Source organism: Pelodiscus sinensis, chromosome 10 (assembly GCF_049634645.1).
Source record: "Pelodiscus sinensis isolate JC-2024 chromosome 10, ASM4963464v1, whole genome shotgun sequence".
NCBI lineage: Eukaryota > Metazoa > Chordata > Testudines > Trionychidae > Pelodiscus > Pelodiscus sinensis.
In genome coordinates, this window is record NC_134720.1 from 51,264,909 (window position 1) to 51,287,509 (window position 22,601).

The window sequence follows — 22,601 nt, forward strand, 5'->3', positions numbered from 1 at the left end:
GATTCCTGGGTTTGCCCCCCCCGATTCACTGTGTGAGCTTGGGCAGGCCTCAGTTTCCCCCGCTGTAATAGGTGGGGTGACAGGAGCATCGGGGGATGATGGTGTGGCCTTGAGAGGAGACACACAAAGGCCCAGAGCTGCTGGCGGCTTTATTGGAACGGCGCCCCGACATTGCTGCCCCCCAGAGACACCCCCGCCCAGCGCATCGCTCCAGAAAAGAGGAGGAAGGGGCGTTATTAGGCACCCTTTGCACGGGGAAACTGAGTCACGGAGTGTGGCGTAGTGGGGGGGCTGTCTGCTCTGTAACCCGGGGTCCCCCTGCGCTGGGATGTGTGATAGCCACTGCCTCACCCAAATGTGGATTAACCCAGACACCTGGGCTCCGCCTGAGGCGATAACGGGATTCCCAGGGGGGAGACAAAGGGAGAGAGGCGGAGCCCAACACCAGATTTCAGGGAAGGGGCAGTGGCCGGCTGGGGAACATGCAGCCTTAGCTGAGGGCTGAGGGTCTAGTGATGACAACGGCCCCCCTAGCCAGCCCCGGGCACCAGCATTCGGGGCTCCGACCTAGGATCCAGCAGGGTGAGCATTCGGGGCTCACGCAGGGGCTCTGGACCGACCTAGATACAGGGGGACGGAGCGCAGCGGTGGGGGGGTTGGGCACGCATCAGCCCCCATGGGGGGGAGGGGTGCGTTCGCTTTGTGCTCTCTGAGCGGCAGGGCCCCGCGATGGCCGGGGGCTTCGCCCAGTCGTGGCAGGACTAGGGACGTAAAATGGTTTTAAATCTCCCGCTGCACGTGTAGCCGATTGAATTGCGACCGGTTACATGGTTAAATGCTCCCGGACCAGCAGGTGCCCAGGGGCTGCCGGCCCCGCGGGCTTGCTCCGATGGCCTGGAGTTTACCGGCAAGGTTAACAGACACGCTACGGCTCATCGGCTCACCGGTTCTACTCTCACCTCGGCTGACGACTGGCTCCGAGTCCCAGCCGGTGAGACCCCGGGAAGAGGGATTCCAATGGAAGGGGACATGGAGCTGCAGGGGCAGGCGGCTGGGGGCAGGGAGAGCTGGGGGCCCCAGACACAAGGGGGCTGGGAACTTGAGGAGGGCTTGGGTCAGACCTCACCCGTGTTGGGTTCCCTGTTTCTCGTGTTTGCACTGCAGAAGGCTCAAAGGACCCGCGTGGCTTCCTGGTTTGTCCCCAAGACCCCTGCGACTCCAGGGGCTTTTCCACGGTGCTGGCACCAGGGAGCCAAGCCCCGCCACTTGGTAACACGGCCGGTCGGAGGCAGAGGCGTAGCGAGGGTGTTATGCGCCCAGGGGCAAAAGCAAAATTTGCTCCTCCCATGACAGGGCCCCGCACCTGGTGCACAGCTGAGCCCGACGGGGGTGGGGGAGCTTGTACCCTGTCTTCCCTCACCCCCTCCAGTTTGGGGGGGCACTATCCCACTGTTGAAGAGGGAGGAGGCTTCAGCAGGCGGTGGAGGATGGAGGAGGGGCAGGCGAGCAGAGGTACGATGGGGGAGCAGAAGGGCAATCCCCCCCCCCCCCACACACACACCTCCTTTGCTATGTCAGTGAACGTAAGAGATTCACTTACCTGTTCAAATAACACTCCGAAAATTTTTTAAAATAAAACTAACACACAGCATGAGCCTCGCCCGCGCTTTCTTGAACCCTAAGGCTGAGGATACCCTGCGAGCGCGGCTTTCTGTCTGCCACGAGGACTTTTCCTTCCGGCTGCTGGGAGATCCTACCCTTAAGTAAAGGAGACAGGTCTCTGAGCGGCTCTTCACACAAGCCATTCGACTGACGCCATCGATACCAAGATTCAAGGCCAGCCCGGCCTTTGGCAGCCTGCCTCGCCAGGTGGTCACAATCACAACGTCCGAACATGGCTAAGACTTTTAGCTGAGAAAGTCACGTTAATCCCAAGTCTCTGCTCAGAATGGGAGAGGTGGGTGACCTATAGAAAACACCAGCATTTTCATTGGAAAATCCACAACAAAACGTGGGAGAATGGCTCACCTCGGTAACGCCAACTCCTTTAGAACTGAGGCGCTGATTATCCAGCACCAGCTGAGGCAGAAGGGCGCTGTGTACACATGTCTGATGTATTTTTACCAAAACTGCTACCTGCCCAACTTGTCAAAGGAGAAAGGAAACAGGGAGGCCAAAAGGAATGGTTTAGAGCCGTGTTTCTCAACCTTTTTTTAAATAAAGTACCCCTTTAAAAATGTATAAGTACCCCCAGTACCTACAGTTTTCAGACACACAATTTTTTTCGACCATTGCAACATATTTGTTTAAACAACTTCACGTATCCCCATCACGCCTTACAAGGTACAGGCAGTCCCCAGGTTACGTACAAGATAGGGACTGTAGGTTTGTTCTTAAGTTGAATTTGTATGTAAGTCGGAACTGGTACATATTGTAGGGGAAACTCTAGCCAAACATTTCTCCAGAGCTCAGCTTTATTCTCCCACACCTCACTTCCCTCAGTCCTTTATTCTTGAGCTGAGGTGTCTGCTGAGAAAAGCCGCTCCGCGTCTCCCTGGTCTGCTGGGAGGGGGCGCTAGCTCCGCGTCTCCCTGGTCTGCTGGGAGGGGGCGCTAGCTTCGCGTCTCCCTGGTCTGCTGGGGGGAAGCAGCTAGTGCAGGGTTGCCTCACCCCGTTTGTAAGTAGGGATCCGATGTAAGTGGGATCCATGTAACCCGGGGACTGCCTGTACATTGCCCATGGAGGTCAATGGGGCTGGGCTATTTTATATGTAAAGGTACTGAGAAATGTATATGTCAATACCAAGATGGCAATGTGTATATTATGTAAATAATACCGAATAATAATTGCCCAATGAGACCTCTTCCCAACCTGCTTACAAAGGGCCTGATACAATTTACATTTTAATCTAGGATTGAGCCCCAAACAATCTGTTGACATGACCCAAAAGATCCAGATAACAGTTAGTCGCCCTTCAAACATATAAGGGATGAATCAGTAAAAGCCGCACTGCCCGGTAGAGGTGATCTTTGAAGAAAATCGGAGAGTTTGAATTTCCTTTTTCTGACAGCAGTGTTTTCTCACTGAATGTGGGGTCTTCAGCACAGGTTTCACTTTGTGTCAGAATAACCCAGAAATGCGTCGTCACAGCGAACTCCATTCAGGTCAAAGCACCGTGCACCCCAAAGACAAAAGAGCAAATCCCTTGACGCTGGAAGTCAAAACGTCTCCCCTCTTCACAGAGCTCACAAAGGGTCTTGTTCCCCCAGGGACACACGTCATGACAACGCTCTCTGGAGAGAGACAAAACGCCCTGCCTCTCGGTGGTGGACGTAGCAAGTGTTTTCACGTGGCATCTTACCGTGCTGTTTAAATCGACTGTTTGGATGAGGGGTTCATTGTGTGTGAGAGGGCTGCCAATGAGCGGGATAGGGAGGGGGTGCAGGAGCTGGGAGGGAGGTGGGGGGCGGAAGGGGGCAAGGTCTGGGTAGTAGGTAGGGTGCAGAAGCAGACTGGGGGTAGGGTGTCTGGCCAGGGGGAGGGTGCAGAAGCAGACTGGGGGTAGGGTGTCTGGCCAGGGGGAGGGTGCAGAAGCAGACTGGGGGTAGGGTGTCTGGCCAGGGGGAGGGAGCAGAAGCAGACTGGGGGTAGGGTGTCTGGCCAGGGGGAGGGAGCAGAAGCAGGCTGGGGGGTAGGGTGTCTGGCCAGGGGGAGGGTGCAGAAGCAGACTGGGGGTAGGGTGTCTGGCCAGGGGGAGGGAGCAGAAGCAGACTGGGGGTAGGGTGTCTGGCCAGGGGGAGGGAGCAGAAGCAGACTGGGGGTAGGGTGTCTGGCCAGGGGGAGGGAGCAGAAGCAGACTGGGGGGTAGGGTGTCTGGCCAGGGGGAGGGTGCAGAAGCAGACTGGGGGTAGGGTGTCTGGCCAGGGGGAGGGAGCAGAAGCAGACTGGGGGTAGGGTGTCTGGCCAGGGGGAGGGAGCAGAAGCAGACTGGGGGTAGGGTGTCTGGCCAGGGGGAGGGAGCAGAAGCAGACTGGGGGTAGGGTGTCTGGCCAGGGGGAGGGAGCAGAAGCAGGCTGGGGGGGAGGGTGTCTGGCTAGGAGGGAGGGTGCAAGGAGGGGACTTGGGTAGCAGTTGGACCTTCCTGGTCTGGCACCCTCTGGACCTGATTGGTCCCAGATGAGGGACTTTGTGCACCAGGGGTCATGTCAGGGCTCCGGGTCCCCCCGCACTAGGCTTCTTTGCACCTCCCTCCCCTGCAACCCAACTGAGCTGCCCACCCCTGCTGGTTCCCTGCACCCCCCGAAAACCATCCCCCACAATCCAAGGGAGCACAGCACCAGTTCCCTGCAGCCCCTCTCAGCCCAGCTGAGCTGCCCGTCTGTTCCGTATGCCTCCCCCATCCACCTCAGCCCAGCTGAGCCCTGCACTGGTTCCCTGCAGGCCTCCCCACAGCCCAGCTGAGCCCCGTTTCCCTGCACCTCCCCCCCAAACCCCTCAAAACTGCTGATTTCCTGCCTCTCCCTCCCCTGGAGCCTAGCTCCGGGTTCCCGCACCTCCCCCCGCCTCCTGCCCACAGCCCAGCCCGGCGCCTGGGGGCAACTCCTGCCCCCCGCTCTCCCCTCACTACGCCTCTGGTTGGGGGGAGCAACCCCACAGCCGCAGCTGCTCTGTGCCTACCTCAGGCTTGCGGTGAGGGGTCAGGGCCTCCCCCTGCTGCAAACGTCCCATTGGCCCCCCAGTTCTGGCACCAGTGTCCCCCCAGGTTCCACAGCGGGCTCTCGGGGGCGAGGCTGCCGGGGGCTGTCGCTGCGCCGGCGGCCGGTTCCGCCCCTGTGCCCTGGCTGTCTCCACCTGCTCTCCTGCGCTGGCGCGGGGGCTGCGCGCACGCTGGGGCAGTGACCGGCTCTCTCTCTCTTCGGACAGCGCCAAGCACCACGGGGGCAACGCCCTAGGAACAGAACAGCAGCTAATTCCCGTCTCTTGTCTCCTTGCCCCCCATCACTTCCTGCCCCTGCCCTTCTCATCCAGGCTTTGCCTCTCGCCCTGTCCTGACACCCCCCCCACCCTCGGGCACCGAACATTGTGCCTTGTCAGCTCCCTTTTTCGTGGAGACGAACCTGCTGCCACCCAGGCTGTCATCTCAGCCGCCCCGCGCGGTCGATTCCAAATGTTACCCAACTCAACCTGTGGAACTCCTTGCCACAGGATGGCAGAGGATGTTGTGCACATCAGGAGTTTAACAGGGTTCAAAAAAGACCTAGATCCATTCATGGAGGTTGGGTCCTCAATACTTATCAGCCAGGCTGGGTAGGGACGGTGTCCCTGGCCTCTGTCAGAGCGGGAGACAGGGGAGGGATCGCTTGATGACTCCTGGTTCTGTTCACTCCCTCTGGGGCACCTGGCATTGGGCCCTGTGGGCAGACAGGACACAGGGCTGGATGGACCTTTGGTCTGACCCAGTGTGGCTGCTCTGATGCTCTTCTGTTCAAGTCCATGGGCTGGGGGCAGTCGGCCTTTGGGTTTCTGCCCCTGGGGCGTGTTTTCCCAACCAGGGGGAGTTAGTGGAGGCGGAATCTTGCATGGGGCTGGAAGGGGAGATGCAAGGTGGCAGGTTGCTAACAGAACCCAGGCTGGGTGTGAGGACACAGACAGCGCGGCGAGGCGGCCTGCCCTCCAGCGGGTAACTCCTGCTTCAGCAGAGCACGACTTGGAAAATTGCCAGGGCTGGCGCTTGCAGAAATGGTTACCAGGAGAAGGGGGCTGGGTGGCAGATCTTCCTGGAAAGCTTGCGCCCCCGCCCCGCGCCACCCTCCCCTGGGGTAAGCACATCCCCGCAGCTGGGACGCCGAAGGACGGCGTGTTCCCAGCGCTTCGGGCCTGATTCCCAGCCGTGCTGAGCGCTCACAACCCCCGGGGTCCGGGGAGCTGCAGCCGGCCTGGGCCGAGCACGGGGGTAACCGAGGAAGGGCCTGGCCGCGCCGGGTCTGTCTGCGCTGCACAGCCCCGCGCCTGGCCCATGCTGGCTGGCTCTGGAGCCGTGTAGACACACCGGGTGCACTGCAGCGGGTCAGCTCCGCCCCCTAGTGGTGAAGGAAAATGTGTGGCTCCGAGCCCCGGCCCCTGCCCAGTGGGTCTGGGGAGCGTCAGTCTCCCAGGGGGTCCCCAGCCGGAGGGGGGACGCCAGGTGCGATGGACACGCCGGGGCGGGGGGGAAGCCCTTTTCTCCGAAGCGCTCTGCCCCGGGGGGAAGCAAACAGCTCTGGCTGGAGAAGGCTGGTTCTGGCCAGGCCGGTCGCACGCGGGGGCCCGTCGCAGCGCGAGGGAATGGAGGGCGCAGGCCTGAGCCCCGCGGGGCGCTCAGAGGGGGCCCAGCGTGCAGCCAGCCTGCCCCCCGGCCGAGTGGCGCGAAGGACGCAGAAGGGAAGTGGCCGGTCCCGTGCCGGCATGAGTCCTGCTCTCCTCGTCATGGGAGCCAAACCAGCTTCTCCAGCCCTGCCCCGGGGCTGCGTGGGGCCGGCCCCTCTGACGGTGCATGCTGAGTATCGTTACCACAGGGCCGGGGACCTTTCCCCAGCCGGGGGCTGCTGACCCACGGGAAAATCAGCCGGGGGCTGCACACAAGGGAGTAGCAAAACCAACCCCCCCCACGGATGTGCCCCCCGACCGAGAAGGGGAAAGACCCTCCCCCGCCAGAGCCTACCCTGAGGGGAGGGCAGGCTAGTAGATTGTGTGCTCCAGCCCCGTGGGGGATACCCCGAGGGGGGGGGCTGGAGTGCCAGTGCAGGCACCCCAGTGCTGGGGAGGAACCCCAAGCCTCCGGGGCCAGATCCAAGCCAGACGGGCCCCCCCCCCCCCCCGCTTTGGCAGAACAAAAGGGCCCAGCCAGCACAGAACGAAACCATCAAAAGGCCAGTTTCCTGCGTCCCGCTTGCAGCCAAAGATTCACGCTCCGACGGGCCCCGTGTGCGACCGGCCCAGCCCGGCAGCTGCGGCTCGTCCCTCCGCGAGCTGCGCCCTGGGCTACCGCCGGCCCGAACCCGCCGGAGCTGTTTGCTTCCCCCCCGGGGCAGAGCGCTTTGGAGAAAACGACTCCCCCCCCCCCCCGGCGTGTCCGTCACACCAGGAGTCCCCCCTCACCCTCCCAGCTGGTGACCCCCCGGGAGGCTGACGCTCCCCAGACCCACTGGGCAGGGGCCGGGGCCGGGGCCGGGGCTCAGAGGCACACAAGTATCTAGCCTCCTCTCTCGGCGTGAGTGGGGGACGTGGGCCTCTCCATCCCTGCTCACTTCCAGGGGGACTGCGGGTCCCAGGGCTGAGATGTAACTCTTGGGGGAGGGGCACCCTTTCACGAGTCGGGGGAGCACGTGGGCCCCCCCCCTCGAACCCAGCTGGGCCTCAGCTCCAGCCCTGGCCTGGCGGTTGGGCCCCCTCAGGCCTGTAATCTCCCCCCCCGAGCCATGGCGCAGCTGGTTCAGCACGTGCGGCTTTTCCGTTTCCCCTTCTCAGGTGCTCGCCCCACCAGGGCTCGGGGAGCAGGGCCCCCACACGCTCCCCGCTGCACTACCCAGAGCTGAACGGGCCTCCGGCCCAATTTAAAGGGATAGGGGGCAGGACACGAACCCCCCTGCCTTACCGAACCCAGCTGGGTCCCATGGCAAACTCCTGTCTGTTTTGCCCTTCAGTCATCCCCAGCGCCCTCGGAAGGACCCCATCGCCCTCCCGCTGAGCACGGGGCCAGTCTGCCACACAAAACACATGTATGTACACACACGCCCACCCCGTGCACACCCACCCTGTGCACGCACGCCGCCCACCCATGCACACACACGCGCCCGCCTGTACACACACACACACGGCATTAACGCCACTTTCTCCTGGGCGGGGGGAAGCCGCCCCCACCGTGCTGCGGATACAGAGTCTCCTGATCCAGCCTGGGGAGCGCTGTGGGGGCCCAGGTGAATAACCGGGCAGCTAATAGCCCGCACGGCTCCTCTCTGCAGATCCAGGATGAGCCGCTTTCAGCAGATCCGGCACCAGCCGCTTTCTCCCCCGCAGCCTGAGGAGCCGGGCCGAGAAGGCAGGAGAGGCGAGTTCTTCGCAGCCTGCAAGCCGAGCTCTGCGCCAACCCTTGAATTTGATCTGTGCGCTGGAGCGCCCGGGTCCCTCGCCCGGCCACAGCCAGGGAGCTGCAGGGGCTGTCAGGGCTGATCCCCTCCCCCCGAGGGGGAGTTACAGATGCACCAGGCCCCGCAGGAGCCCCGCCAGCAGGCACTGACCTTTGGGACGCTGCCCCCGCCGGGCAGATGCTGCCGGAGCCTCTCGCCAGCGAGCAGCAGGACGTGCCGTGTGCGTGCGGAGCCAGCCCGAGCCCCGGGGAACGGCCGGAATGGAGTCCGCCCCAGAGCGCTTACCCGACCCCAGGTACGGGGCGGCCAGGCCGGGGGCAGCGCTGGTCTGGCATGGGGCGGGGGCGGGCAGAAGACTGTAGCGGATCAGGGCGAATCCCCCTTCCCCGTGTCCCAGGGCAGGGCCCGTGTGTCCGGGGAGGGCTGACTATTCCCAGAAGCAAGACGGGTCCTCCCGCGAACTTCCCCAGGACAGCCCCCCGCACAGCCCCTGGGGCGCCCCCCGCCAGGCCTCGCCAGAAACTCACCTTCAAACCAGCGATGGGCCCCCTGCTCCAGGGGAACTTGGCTGAGACCTGCCACGCTCATTTCACCGGGGTCCCTGGCCCCGGTCGGTTGCGGCTGCCCCGGGGAGGGGGGATGAATCAGGGCTGCTTGTCAGTCGCCCGGGGAGGCCGGCAGCGCTGCTGGCAGCCACAGGAGTGCTGCACCGTTAGCCCTCGTGTCCCTGGCGGGGTGAGCCTGGCCCAGGACAAGTGACGGGTTGAGAAGAGCTGGGGAAGCAACTCTCCCCTGGGATCCCTCCCCCCCGGTGTAGCCAGCCCCCAGCCCCAGTGCGGAGCTCACTGGGGCCTTGTGTTCCTGCAGGTTCCCCCCTCAGGTGATCGAGCTGCTGATTAAGAATTACAGCCTTCCCCTGGCCTGCGTCTCCAAGCCGCCCACCTCGCTGCAGCTGCTGTACCGTACGTGGGGAGCCGGGGCGGGGGGGGGGTCACAGAGCAGCCCTGCCCTCTGGCGGCGGGTCCCTGACTCTCAGCCCCTGGCTCCTGGTTGTGGGTGAGAGCAAGGAGGGGGAGGCACCCGGCCCAGAGGACAGGGCAGAAAAGGCACTGTGTGCAGAATAAATGTGGTTCCTTGCACCGTGGCATGTGGGGATGTGCACCACCCAAAGAAACACGCTGCCGGCTGTGAGGAGCTGGGGGGCTCTGCCAATCAGCTGGGCATCTGAATCTCTCCTGGGTGGCCGGCCAAGCGCTCAGGGGACACTGCCCAGGGTTGAGCTAGGGGGCCCAGGCCTGGGTTTGCCCCCCGCGGTACGGGAGGGCTCAGGCGCTGGAAGGGAGGGTCGGCTGGGGGGTCTCTCTGATGCCCTCCTTCCCCTGCAGAGCTGGACCCCATCGAGCTGTCCATCCAGGCCCTCATGACCTTGCTGACGCTGCTGGCGGTCGCCATCTTCCTGGAAGAAGCCATCTACCTGTCCAAGAAGATCCGCTGCCTGGTCAAGATGAGAACCCTCCTCTGGAGCAGCTCAGCCCCCACGGTGAGCCCCGGCGCCCGGCGTGCAGGGAGGGGAAGGCACCGGGGTGCTGGCGGGCACCGGCAGCCTCCCGCAGGGTCCCCGCTGCGCTGCTGGATGGGGAGGAGCCGGAGCTGGGTTGCGCAGGAGCCAAGGGCGAGGCCGGGCAATTCCGTTCACGTTAGAGAAGGCCCTGAGCTGCCCACGTGGCTCCAGCGCAGGGCCGGGTGAACGCATCCGTGGGCCCCCGTCGTGTAGTCGTCACCCCTCCGAGTGGGGCCGAGACCCTAGGAGGCCAGCGGGGTTACCCCGTCGGCACGCAGGTCCGCCCAAGCCCGCTGCAGTGCGTCTTTGCATCGACGCAAAAGACCATTCTAGGCGCTAGGAGCCAGAGGCTAAAGGAGGCGGGTGCGCCGTGGTGAGCCGCAGGGAGCTTTCACGAGCCGGCAGGGACCCGGGTTGCAACAGGACAGCACCCGTAAGGAAAGCGACGTTCATTTCACCGCGGCGAGGAGCAAAGTGCGTTCTAGGCGGCCCTGGTTTCTACTGTACCAGGAGAGCCTCGCGCTACCTAGTGAATCAGCCTGTTTCTGGACGGCCTCCCTCCATTACGAAACATAAAACGGCTCAGCTCACCCGGGCCGTGACCCTTGGGCCCCAGGATTACACAAGGCAGGCGCTGCCGCGTTCAGGAAGGACTTTGGAAGCGAGCAGGGCTGGCTCCTGCCTAGCCGCGGACCTGCAGTGAGGCAGGAGAGTTTTCTGTGGGGGGGACCGGGGGCTCTCTAGCATCGGGCTGCCCCACACAAATGAGAAAAAGTGGAGGGGCTTGTGTTGTTCGCCTCACCCGTTGTGCCTGGAGGGGGGGAGGATCCAACGTTACTGGCTTCTTTTTAGAAGAACGAAGCAAAAAAACTAAGCAAAAGCCCCCCCCCCCCCCAAACGGGCCGTGGCGCTTGGAAATAGCACCGCCAGGCCCAGCGAGCCCTGGGAAGAAGCCAGCGTTTGTGGCTCACTTTAGCCGACTTTTCCGACAAGAGATGACGGCGGGTCAGCGGTTGGTTCTGGGGAACGCGGTAGCGGCCGCCCACACGGACCGGGAGCGTGCCTGCTCCAAGCGGCAAGGCCGGGGCTCGGCTCCCTGCCTGAGTCCGAGAACTCGGGAAAGGCAAAGCCCGTGGCTGTGGAAACGGAGTCCCGTTCTCCGGGGTGCCTGGGATTGTGCCGGAGCTGCCTGGGCCTGCTAGCAGAACCTGCCCTCCCCTACCGAGCATGTTAACCTCTCGGTGGGGTCCCCACACCTCCCTTGCTCGGCTGTCCACTCAGGCCACCCAATTCCTTCTCAGGGAGGGGGCGCAAACGGAGGCCCCCAGCATCCCTAACCCGGCCTGGCGGAGGCTTCTGGGGGCGAGATCTGGGCCATGCTGCCGACTCCCGGCGCGCGCACGTTCCCCATTCATAGCACCAGCCCCTTCTAGCAGCCAGCTCTGCATTCACAGCTTTCCCCCTCCCTCCGCTGTGGCTAGCAGCCACGGGAATGCTGGGAAATGTAGTCTCTTCCCTGCTCCAAGACCAGCTCTCTAGGCAGGGAGCCGGCCAAGGAGCTACAGCTCCCGGGGTACCGGGGGCTCCCCCTCCTGCCCGGCAGAGTCTCACTGCATAGTACAGCGGGGAGCGTGTCTACACTGCAGTGTTTTTCCAGAACAATGGCCATTTTTCTGGAAAAACAATATTGCGTCCACACAGGGCCGGCTCAAGCCATTCCTGCGCCCCGGGCAGCGGGCGTGCAACGCATACGTGGCTCTGCCCCCAGGCGCATGCGTGGCCCCGCCCCCCAGCATGCTGCGCACCTTAAAGCTGCAATTGGGCACCTGATTGAAGCTCTAAGGGGCACGGCCCCTGGCCCCGGGCGCGCGGCGCCTGATGGCAGCTGTAAGAGGTGCCATGCGGCCAGGCACATGGCGCCCCTTACAGCTGCCATCAGGTGCCCCGGGCAGCTGCCCAGGTAGCCCGCCCCTTAATCTGGCCCTGCGTCCACACTGCCCTTGAGTTCTTTCGACAGAAAGTCGAAAAACAGAGGGGGTTTTCCAACGGCGGTAAACCTCATTCCACAAGGAAGACGCCTTTTTCCAAAAAAGCTTTTTGGAAAAAGGCGTGTGGGGATAGGGTTGCCAGGTGTCCAGTTTTCACCGGACCGTTCCTGATTCCCCGTCTATGAAATGTCCGCTATTTTCTGTTTCCCTCAGATGGAAGCCGGGCGGGGACAATTTTCCCCTGGTGCATCTGGCAGGGACGGGAGAGTGAGATGTGCGGGGCCATTTAAAGGCACAGCACCTTTTTTTGGGGGGGGCTCATCAACTTTGTTTTTTTTGGGGGGGGAGCTGGTGTTGTTGTTCAGTATTTTTTGTCAAACCATCTGGCAGCCCTATGTGTGGATGTACAAGAGGGAATTCTTTCAAAAGAAGAGGCCTCAAGGAAATCACACAGGTGCCCTGATGGCCATTCTGTCCAGACTAATCACAAGTGAAATGCGAGACAGCATCCAGTCAATGTGGACGCTATCTTTCGAAAAGGCACATCGCTTTCTCGTTGCGCTTTTGCGGTGTGGACGCTCTCTTTCGAAAGAAGCTTTTCTGGTGGATCTCTTCTAGACATAGGTGGGACAGATACGGGGCCCTTCCGAGTTTGGCCTTGGTGCCAGGGAACAATTGGCTCGGTGGTAAAACCACTCGCGACCCAGAGTTCGGGGCACTGCCCGTGTCCAGGGAGCTGGGAGCTGTGTGGGGGATGGGCTGCTGAGACCTCTCTAGAGCAAAATGCAGCGCCCCAGAGCTTGGATTGTAACGGTCGTGGTCCAGGGAGATCCAGGGTTTGGGTGCGGGCCCAGCGGTGCGGTTCGCTTCGCCGCCAGCCCCAGGGCCTGCGAGGGACCCGGGCTGGAGCATGCTCTGTGCCTCCCGTTCAGCGGCCCCTCCTCTCTCTCAGATGATCTCCGTGTTCTGCTGCTTTGGGCTCTGGATCCCACGCGCCATGATGCTGGTGGAGATGGCTATTGGCACGTGAGTATCGCTAGCACCCGGCGGGCTTGGATTGAACCAGCCACTCCCTGCCTAGCCAAAGGATTAAGATGTGTGAGGGCCCGAGGCACGAAGACCGTGTGGGCCCCCACCCCGTGAAAAGCAGGGACCTACCTGATTGCATTCATAGAACCACTCCGCTCAGTGTTTGCACGCCGCACGAGTAACAAAGCAGGGCATCTTGTGCCTTTGGGAATGGCTCAGTTTTCCCACATGGAAAATAAACCAGGTTAGATGTCATCCGTACCATGTCACTGCCAAGCTGGAGTCACACGGATCAGTTGTTCAGAGACCCCCAAGTGGGTCTTTCATCTCCCCCGACTTTCTGAAACGGGACCATTATGCCCCCTAACCCCCGGAGATCACGTTACAGTCCCGTTTTTCTACCGGGGAAGCAAAGCTGTCTGAACGCCCACAGGCACCGTTCCAGACAGCAACAAGTAAAGGAAAGAACCCTAACCCGAGAGAACATTATTCTGCATAGCCAGCCGGGAGAACTGATCTGAAACAGTTTGTCCCGGATCACGTAAGCTCTGAAAAAACGTTGCAAGGACCCCGATGCATGCCAGTGTCCGCCAAAGGTAAGGCTGTCAAAGCAGGAGAAAGACGCCGTTTTACCGAACACCTGAAATCGTTAGTCCCTAAAGCTTAATCTGAGTGTACAGCATCACGGTCGGTTATGAAGCCCAACGAGAACATCGTTTTTCCAAAAATCCTGCAGGGAGAGTGAATATCTATCACTTCATTCTACCACTGCCCTTCGTCATCAGGGCCCGACCAAATTCACGGGCATGCAAAACGTGCCCCGGACTGTACACTCCGGTGTCCTCCCGTGAAGTCTGGCCTTTTGTGGGCTTTTCCCCTACACTCTACAGATTTCCTGGGGGAGAGCAGCGGTTCTCAAACTGGGGATCCGGGCCCAAAAGGGAGCGGCAGGGGGTTATTTTAGGCAGGTCACGGTGTGCTGTGCTGACTTCTGTGCTGCCTTAGGAGCCAGGCAGCTGGTGAGCGGTGGTTGGAATGCGGGCGGGGTGCCCCGCTCTGTAAGCAGCATCCGGCCAGCAGCGGTGCAGAGGTGAGGGTGACAATACTATAACCCCCATACATTACCCTTGCAATACCCCCCCGGCCACACACAACTCATTTTGAGGTCAGGATCCCTACAATCACACCACCACCACATTTCAGATTTAAAAAGCCTGAAATGTGCCAATTTTTAAAATCCTAGGACCACAACGTTGACCTAAAAGGACCATGGATTTGGCAGAGCCTGACTCCTCATGGCTGTGTCTACACTGGCACCCCTTTCCGGAAAAGGGATGCTAATGAGACCAGTCAGAATTGCAAATGCCCCGGGGATTTAAATATCCCCCGCGGCATTTGCATGAACATGGCTGCCGCTTTTTTCCAGCTCGGGGTTTTGCTGGAGAAAAGCGCCAGTCTAGATGGGATCTTGCGGAAAATAAGCCCTTTTCCGCAAGATCCCTTATTCCTACTTTCAAGTAGGAATAAGCGATCTTCCGGAAAAGGGCTTATTTTCCGGAGAATCACGTCTAGACTGGCGCTTTTCTCTGGCAAAACCCCGAGCCGGAAAAAAGCGGCAGCCATGTTCATGCAAATGCCACGGGGGATATTTAAATCCCCCGCGGCATTTGCAATTCCGACTGGTCTCATTAGCATCCCTTTTCTGGAAAGGGGTGCCAATGTAGACACAGCCCTCCTGGGTGTAATGGAGGGGAAAAACAAGTCTCTGGAACTGAAAGGCCTCTGAAGCTAAATCTCTCCCACTTCTATAGCTCTCTGGGCTTGGCTCTGTTTTATCCCCCATCTTGGCTTGGGTGTTCAAGGTCCATTAGCCCAGGACAGCAGTGGAGTCCACGTAGGCTGCAATTCACTGGTGACATTCATAGTTGAGTTTGCTGGGGCTGGCAGCTGCAGCCCCGTGTGAACAGAGCCACATCAGTCTATGCCAGGGGAGGGGGGAAACACGCAGTCTGGGGTAAATAGCTGATGGGCTTTCAGCCAGTGCTAAGGTGGGTGGGGGGGGGGGGGGAGACCTCTGTTAGAAAGGCCTTTTATCAGCTGAGCAGGGGTAAAGAATCCCTGATCCCAGTAGACCGGCAAGAGCTCACACTAAGATCCCAAGGCTGGAATGGGGAGGTAGGTTCCACCAAGGGCTCGGGTGGGGGGAAGAGGGCTGCAGTCTGGCACGCTGGGATGGGGGTAAATAATGCTGCATGAGAGGGAGGGCGAGGGGCACCAACGGCCTTGACCTGGTGGATGGATGGAGGCGTAACCCGCCCCCCCCGAGCCTCGCGCTCCCCTTGTGTTTTGCAATCACCAAATGACGCAGGAAAAAACAGGAAGAGGAGGGGGGAGAACAGGTCAGGCAGGAGGGGAGGGGAGAAGCCCTAAGCCCGGCTAGCCCAGCAGAGAAAGCAGCAACTGAAACCTGCTGCCCAAGCCCCAGGAGAATTTTCCAGCCCCCAAATTGGCCAGGGCCCCTCTGCTGCTCTGCCAGGCTGGCGTGCTGCAGGGCGGTGGGGTTTGCCTCTCCTCCAGCTGAATTCCCTGCTCCCCGGGCTGCCCACAGGTACTTCGGCATCTGCTTCTACCTGCTCATGCTGGTCATGGTGGAAGGCTTCGGCGGGAAGGAGGCCCTGCTCGCCGCGCTGAAGGACACGCCCATGGCGATCAGCACCGGGCCCTGCTGCTGCTGCTGCCCCTGCTGCCCACGCATCACCATGACCAAGTGAGGCAACCGGGCAGGGCCTGGGGCGGGGCTGGCTGGGAGGAAAGCTGGTTCCACAGCCCCTTCCCTGGACGAGAAGCCAGGCGCTGGCTAGAGCAGCTTCCCCAAGAGGTGCCCCGAACCCCTCTCCCGCTCTGGAGGCGCACGGCCCGCTGCCTGCACGTGGCTGGGCTCTGCTGGCTCGGCCCCCAAAGGAGGGAAGGGGCGACCGACGGCTCCAATCCACCCGTGCGCGCCCGCTCTGCTGGCTGGATCCCAGGGCAGGCGGGGGGTTAGCCACGGCCACGCCTCGCCAGTGCACAGGGACTGCCTGCCCATGTCCCTTCTGCCTGCCCAAGCGGACCCAGTTGTCACCCCGGGAACCCCCTTAGAGCAGGGGGCGCCCCTGGGGCCCAGTCCAGCCATCATGCAGCCCACGTGCCACAACCCCAGACACTCGACTGACTGAGGCACCAAGGAGAGCAGGGACCAGCCTGCTGCCCAGCTAGTGCCACGGCTGGATCCCGCAGGCCTGTGAGTCTCTACCTCCAGCCCCTGCCCCAAAACGGTCACTGTCTGCCACCGCTGCACACACCTTGTTCCCAGGCTGTTTCCCTACCTTCCATTTCCAGCCGGGGGCCATGGGGGACGTCTCTCGGCGAGCCGCGCAGCTGAGATCCGTCCCCCACGGAGACCACATGGACCAGGCTGGCCCAACTTTCTGGCCCCCTGAGCCATATACGACAAACCTACGGGCGTTCGAGAGCTGGGACCTGCCTGCTGGGGCTCAGGGCTTCTGCCCCATTTGTGCTGAATCCCCAAGCCCAGCCGGGGGGCTGCGGGGCAGAAGCCCCTACCCCAGCACCAGGCTGCAAGGCTGAGCTCTCCCTCCGCCAGGCAGATAGGTGGAGAGTGCAGGCAGCGGGCGGGGTAGGAGCTACCCGTTTGGCTGGCCCTGGGCGTGACTGTGCTGGTGCTGAGCCCAGCCTGCTTCTGCCATTTACCAGCCGCCTCTTTGGGCTCCCGCCCCGGCTGCCATGCGGATTGGGAGGAGCCCCCATAAACCCCTGCATTCTCCTCCGCCATCGGGCCCCTCCCTCCTACTCGCCTTCGCTGCGATACCTACAAAAAGCGTGAGCCGTCTTGGCTCAGTTTCCTTTCTCCCCTCCGTCGGTCTGTACCTAGCCGTTGTCTGGCCTCGTACGGAAACTGTCCGCGCTCTGGCGCAGGGGCCGGCTTTTGGTCTGGGGTTTGTCCAGCACCTAGCACCACGGGGTGCAGCCTAGGACGAGGGCTGCCAGGTACCCCCCCAAGTCAAACGCAAGGTGTAGGACGATTCACAAGGCAAGGTCCCTGCCCCGAGAGGCTGCCAGCCAAGTCCCTGCGTGGCCAGTGCCAGGGAAGGGCTGTTACAGGATGGGGTTTGCATTTCCGGGAGGTAAGAAGCAGGCCCGGGAGGCTGGGATCAGCAGTTTTGGGCTCCGGCTTGCAGGGCACTCCAGTGTCATTTGACAGTCTGTTCTGCTGTCCTCGCCGGGGACAGAGGGCAGGGCCAGGTGGCAAGGGGAGACAGGCCGGGTAAAACACAAACACACAAGGAAGACACTCTGGGGCCTGGCGCTGTCACGGACGTCTTGCTCTGTTGTCGTCGTAGGAGGAAACTTAAACTCTTTCTTCTGGGCACTTTCCAATTCGCCTTCCTCAAGACGGCCAGCGTCTTCGTGGGGCTGGCCCTGGCTGCAGATGGGAACTATGATCCGGCCGATGTAAGTCCAGACCCTTCCCCCAGCAAAGCGGCTGCTCTGTTGATGAGGGACTTGCCCTGGTTGGGCTCGCTGGGCTGCAAGAGTAGCTGTGTCCCTGAAGGCAGGGGGCCCTGGGTCGAGGGGGCGCGGAAAGCAGGGCACACGAGGGGCAGTGAGGCCAAGGAGGCCGGCGGGGGAGAAAAGCCAACCTGGCATAGCTTCCACCTGGCAGCAGGGGGTAGGAGAGAGGAGTTGGGTGCCAGCTGAGCCCTACCCCTGTCTCGGGGCCACCGTCACAGCTACAGCAGGGTGACGGGGTCCCTGGCTGAGCATGGCAGGTGGTGGGACAGCAAGTTGAGGGGACGGCTGTCTCACTCCAAGTCTCCATCTTGCCCATGCCCAAGGGTTTCAAGGCAGCATGTGTGTGCCCCACCCTGGACACAGCACAGCCCTCCTAGTCTGGCCTGGAAATCCCACCCACGCTGCTTTCGCTTCTGTCTCGCCCAGATCTCAGCTCAGAGCGTGGCCCTCTGGATTAACACCTGCCTGGGGTTCTCCACCATCTTTGCGCTGTGGGCCCTTGGGATCCTGTTCCGCCAGGCGAGGGTGCATCTGAAAGAGCAGAACATGGGGGCCAAGTTCGTTTGTTTCCAGGTAACGTTGCTTGGGGGGCGGGGAAGAGAGCACCGTTAGCAGTTTCCTGGCTGCAAAGGGGGCTTCTGTTTGGTGTTGTGAACCGGGGCCTTCCAAGTTTCCTTTACCCCACACGTGCAGCCTGCCACGTCCTGGCAGGTGGCTACCCCACAGCTGGCTGCCTCTCGCTTCTCCTGTCTTGAAACTACCGCCTCATCTCAAGAACATGAGTCTTCAGGTGCAGAACGAGGACAGGACTGGCTCAATGTCTTCTCCACAAGTAGCCCTGCCACCAGCAATGTGAGCAAGCAGCAGCAGGACAGAGGGGGGTGGATTGAGACAGATACATCTGCCATGGGGTCCTTCACCTGCTTGGCTAGAATCACAGAACACGAGCCCTGGAAGGGCCCCCGAGAGGTCATCGAGGCCAGTCCCTGCCCTCACCTGGCACAGAAAAGGCAGACACGGAAAAGGAACAGGATATAAAAATGGAGAAACTGAGAGATTCCTTTGAGCAAGCAGGGATTTAATAAAAAAAAAAAAAAGATACAAGAAGGGCAAGAATGGTGGATGGAGAAGAAATGGGGAAGAAGATTCTATGAAGTCTCTGGCAAGGGCAGAGGATAAGGCGCTACTCGAAAGTTACAGCAGGCTCAGTGAGGGACTCGTCTTCCGACTTAACTCCTCGCTGTAGTTTGAATAATAATTTCTAGCTAGCGACTACTCTCAAAGCTGGGCAGTGTAACACCTGCAGGGCGCAAGAAACAGTTCCTCACCTGAGATGGGGATGTAAGGCGCATGCCTGGGAAAGACTGTATCAGGACAGTAGGCTAACAGTACGAGTCCCTCTGCTCCTTGAGCTAGGGAGGCCAAGCGTATGGAGGCAAGTGACTAGGTAAAACGAGAAAGTTACCATTGATAAGGATGGGGCGAGACACTGGATACTGGCAGGACCAAGGCAGAAGGGGAGGAGAAAGGGATGGGGTTAAAATCAGTGTGTCCCATGGAGACGAGACAGGGTAGGGCTTGTCTACATTGGGAAACCGACCTGCAGATTTACACCTCCGCAGGTAGGCCACTCTGTGTGGAGACACTGCTCCAGTCTAAGTGACTACTGTCACGTCAAACCGCTCTGATGGCTTTCTTTGATAGGATAACAAACCCTGTGGACAAGGGCAGCGGGGAAGCGGTAGATGTGGTATATCTGGACTTTAGGAAGGCATTTGATACAGTCTCACATGAACTTTTCATTAAACTAAGGAAATAGAAGCTAGATGGGGCTACTATAAGGTGGGTGCATAATTGGCTGGATAACCGTTCCCAGAGAGTAGTTCTCAATGGTTCACAATCATGCTGGAAGGGCATAACAAGTGGGGTTCTGCAGGGATCTGTTTTGGGTCTGGTTCTGCTCAATATCTTCATCAACGATTTAGATAAAGACTTTGGGTGTGTCTAGACTACAGGGTCTTTAAAAAAAAAAAGTGGCCTTTTTTCAAAAAAACTTCCCCTGTATCTAGACTGCTGCCACATTCTTTCAAAAGTAAATTGAAAGAACGCGGCAGTTTTTTTCAACCACAGAAAACCTCGTTTTACGACGAAGAACGCCTTTTTTCAAAAGTGCTCTTTCGAAAAAAGGCGCTATGTAATGCAAACTGTACTTTTTGAAAGAGCATCCAGCCTGCCTGGGTGCTCTCTCGAAAAAGCGGCTTGCTTTTTCAAAAGTACTGGTTGTAGTCTAGATGCTCTTTTTCAAAAGAGGCTTTTTCAAAAGTATCTTTCAAAAAAGCTTCTTTCAAAAGAGGCTTGCAGTCTAGACATAGCCATAGAGAGTACAATTATAGAGTTTGCGGATGATCCCAAGCTGGGAGGAGTTGCAAGTGCTGTGGAGGAAGGGCCATAATTCAAAATGATCAGGACAAACTGGAGAAATGGTCTGAGGTAAATAGGATGATGTTTAATAAGGACAAATGCAAAGTGCTCCACTTAGGAAGGAACAATCCGTTTCACACATACAGAATGGGAAGCGACTAGAAAGGAACACTACAGAAAGGGATCTAGGGGTCAGAGTGGACCACAAGCTAAATAGGAATCAACAGTGTGACGCTGATGCAAAACCAAACAAACATGATTCTGGGATGCATTAACAGCAGTGCTGTAAACAAGACACAAGAAGGCCTCAACTGGATTATTGTGTCTAGTTCTGGGTGACATTTCAGGAACAATGTGAAGAAATTGCAGAAGATCCACAGAAGAGCAACAAAAATGATTCAAGCTCTAGAAAACATGACCTAGGAGGAATGATTGAAAGAACCAGGCTTGTTTAGTTTAGAAAAGAGAAGTCTGAGAGGGGACATAACAGCTTTCAAGTATCTAAAAGAGTGTCACAAGGAGGAAGGAGAAAAATTGTTCTTCTTGGCCTCTGAGGATCGGACAAGAAGCAACGGGCTTAAATTGCAACAAGGGAAGTTGAAGTTAAAAACTGGAATAAATTGCCTAGGGAGGTTGTGGAATCTCCATCATGGGAGATAACGAGCAGGTTAGACGGACATCTCTCACGGATGGTCTAGACAGTGCTTGGTCCTGCCATGAGGGCAGGGGACTGGACTCGATGACCTCTGAGGTTCATTCCAGGTCTATGATTCTATTCCAGTAGGATTGCTGCGCTGGTCTAGGGCTGCTGCTTGACTTGCACATACAGAAAAGGCCTAAGTCACAGTAAAGCTGGCAGGGATTGCAGAGGTGGGGTGTTTGAACAGAATGGGTGGAGGAGGCACGAGGTTTGTCTAGTTTTTCCAGGTGTAAATGGAAACCATTGAACTTCCCACTCTTTGTCCCCCATTTGCCTCAACCCCAACCCATGAGCTGTTTGGGGATCCCTCATGTTTGCTGTCAGCTCTCTCATCCCTACTGCTTCTGGTCCCAGATGCTCCTCATCCTGTCTACGGTGCAGCCAGCCATCCTCAGCATCCTGGGCAACGGCGGACAGATCGCCTGCTCCCCGCCACTGTCCTCCAAGACGAGGTCACAGCGTGAGTACCAAACAGCTCTGGTCCCACTTAGCAGAGACAATTGAAGGAAGAAAACGGGCCCAGGACAGCACTCGGCCCCTCTCTGCACAGCCCAGATGGGCCAAACATATTTTCACCCACCGCCTTTCTTTAAAATAGGAGATGCTCCTTTTATGGGCATTCGGTGCAGGGATGTAGAATTGCCGTCTTCCCATTGCGACACAGCAAAGACCACGGTCCATTGTACCGCCGTGACGCAGCACACTCGGCATACGTCCACGCGGCATACGTACCTTTGCTCACCAACAAAAACCAGCCTTTTGACGTACTGCATCCAGTTCTAAGCCCCCCACCACCACAGAAAGGATGTGGACGCATTGGAGAGAGTCCAGTAGAGGGAAACCAAAATGATGAGGGGGCTGGAACACATGATCTATGAGGAGAGGCTGAGGGATTTGGGCTTGTTTAGTCTGCAGAAGAGAAGAGTGAGGGGGGATTTGAGAGCAGCCTTCAACTCCCTGAAGGGAGGTTCCAAAGAGGATGGAGAGAGGCTGTTCTCAGTGGGGGCAGGTGGCAGAAGGAGGAGCGATGGTCTCAAGTTGCAGTGGGGGAGGTCTAGATTGGATATTGGAAAAAACTATTTCCCTAGGCGGGTGGGGAAGCACTGGGATGGGTTCCCTAGGGAGGGGGTGGAATCTCCATCTCTAGAGGTTAAGTCCTGGCTTGACCAAGCCCTGGCTGGGATGATTGAGTTGGGTTGGTCCTGCTTTGGGCAGTGGGGCTGGACTCGATGACTCCTGAGGTCTCTGCCAGCCCCGGGATTTTATGATTCTAAGTGGAAATGGTCAGTTGAGTCAGTCCAATGGCCGGTGTGTTTTCCCTCCTCTGGTGAATTTCTTAAGCCAGCTTCTCTTCAGCAGTCTTGTAAAAGCAGGACTGCATTGCCTGCGGGACTTGGTCCCTGCCTTGGGTGAGCGACAAGGCAGTAACTAGGCCTTCCTCCCTAGCTAGGCATAGTCTCTGCTCACTTGAAGGGAAGTGAAATTCTACGTCCGTAAACAGCAAATTAACCCCAGAATCAGATATTTTGACCCCTCATTTGGCAACTGCTGGGAGCTAGTGAATGCTGATAACATGCCGCTTGAAACCCCACCATTGTCCTGGCTGTGAGCAACTGGGAAACACGCTCAGGAAAGGCGCATCAACTAACTCCTCCCCCTCGTGATGTATATTCCAGACATGAACATGCAGCTGCTCATCTTGGAGACCTTCATCCTCACGGTGGTGACCCGGATGTACTACCGAAAGAAGGACGACAAGGCAGGCTACCAAGCTTTCAGCCCGCAGAATGGGAACATGGAAATCAAAGCTTAGAGAGGAAGCAGCGCTGCCAGAAAGGAGTTTCTGGCACAAGGAGCTTTTCCCCCATTGCCAAAACACGTTTCCTCTGCAACTTCAAGAGGATAGAATATTTCCCTAGGTAGCTTGAAGCTTCATTTGGCAAGTCGCCTATAGGAGTTGACATCCAGATGGTAGATGGGTCTGAAATCCAAAGGATACCTACCAGAGTTTCTGTAAATTAGCCGCTTAGTGCAGGGACATGGTCTGTACAGTGCCTAGCGCACCTCAGGTGCTGGATAAATACAGAATAAACGATTCAGGCACTTCGGCTCGGCTCACTGCTGTGAAGACAAATACTGCTGTTTCCTTTAAGCCTCCCTTTGAGGACAAACGTGGGCCAAAACGTTGCCTCCTCTGGTCTCCA

The 22,601-nt window shown here is 59.0% G+C and overlaps 1 protein-coding gene across 1 annotated transcript; it reads left to right on the forward strand.

Moving 5' to 3' along the window:
* The first annotated feature begins 8,132 nt into the window (after positions 1 to 8,132).
* On the forward strand, positions 8,133 to 22,505 carry SLC51A (solute carrier family 51 member A). Its single transcript, XM_075938219.1, has 9 exons — positions 8,133 to 8,421; positions 8,994 to 9,088; positions 9,512 to 9,666; positions 12,628 to 12,701; positions 15,313 to 15,471; positions 17,105 to 17,216; positions 17,703 to 17,849; positions 20,752 to 20,857; positions 22,074 to 22,505. Exons 1-9 carry the CDS (start codon positions 8,387 to 8,389, stop codon positions 22,208 to 22,210), a joined length of 1,020 nt encoding a protein of 339 aa, XP_075794334.1. The 5' UTR covers positions 8,133 to 8,386; the 3' UTR covers positions 22,211 to 22,505.
* Positions 22,506 to 22,601: the final 96 nt, after the last annotated feature.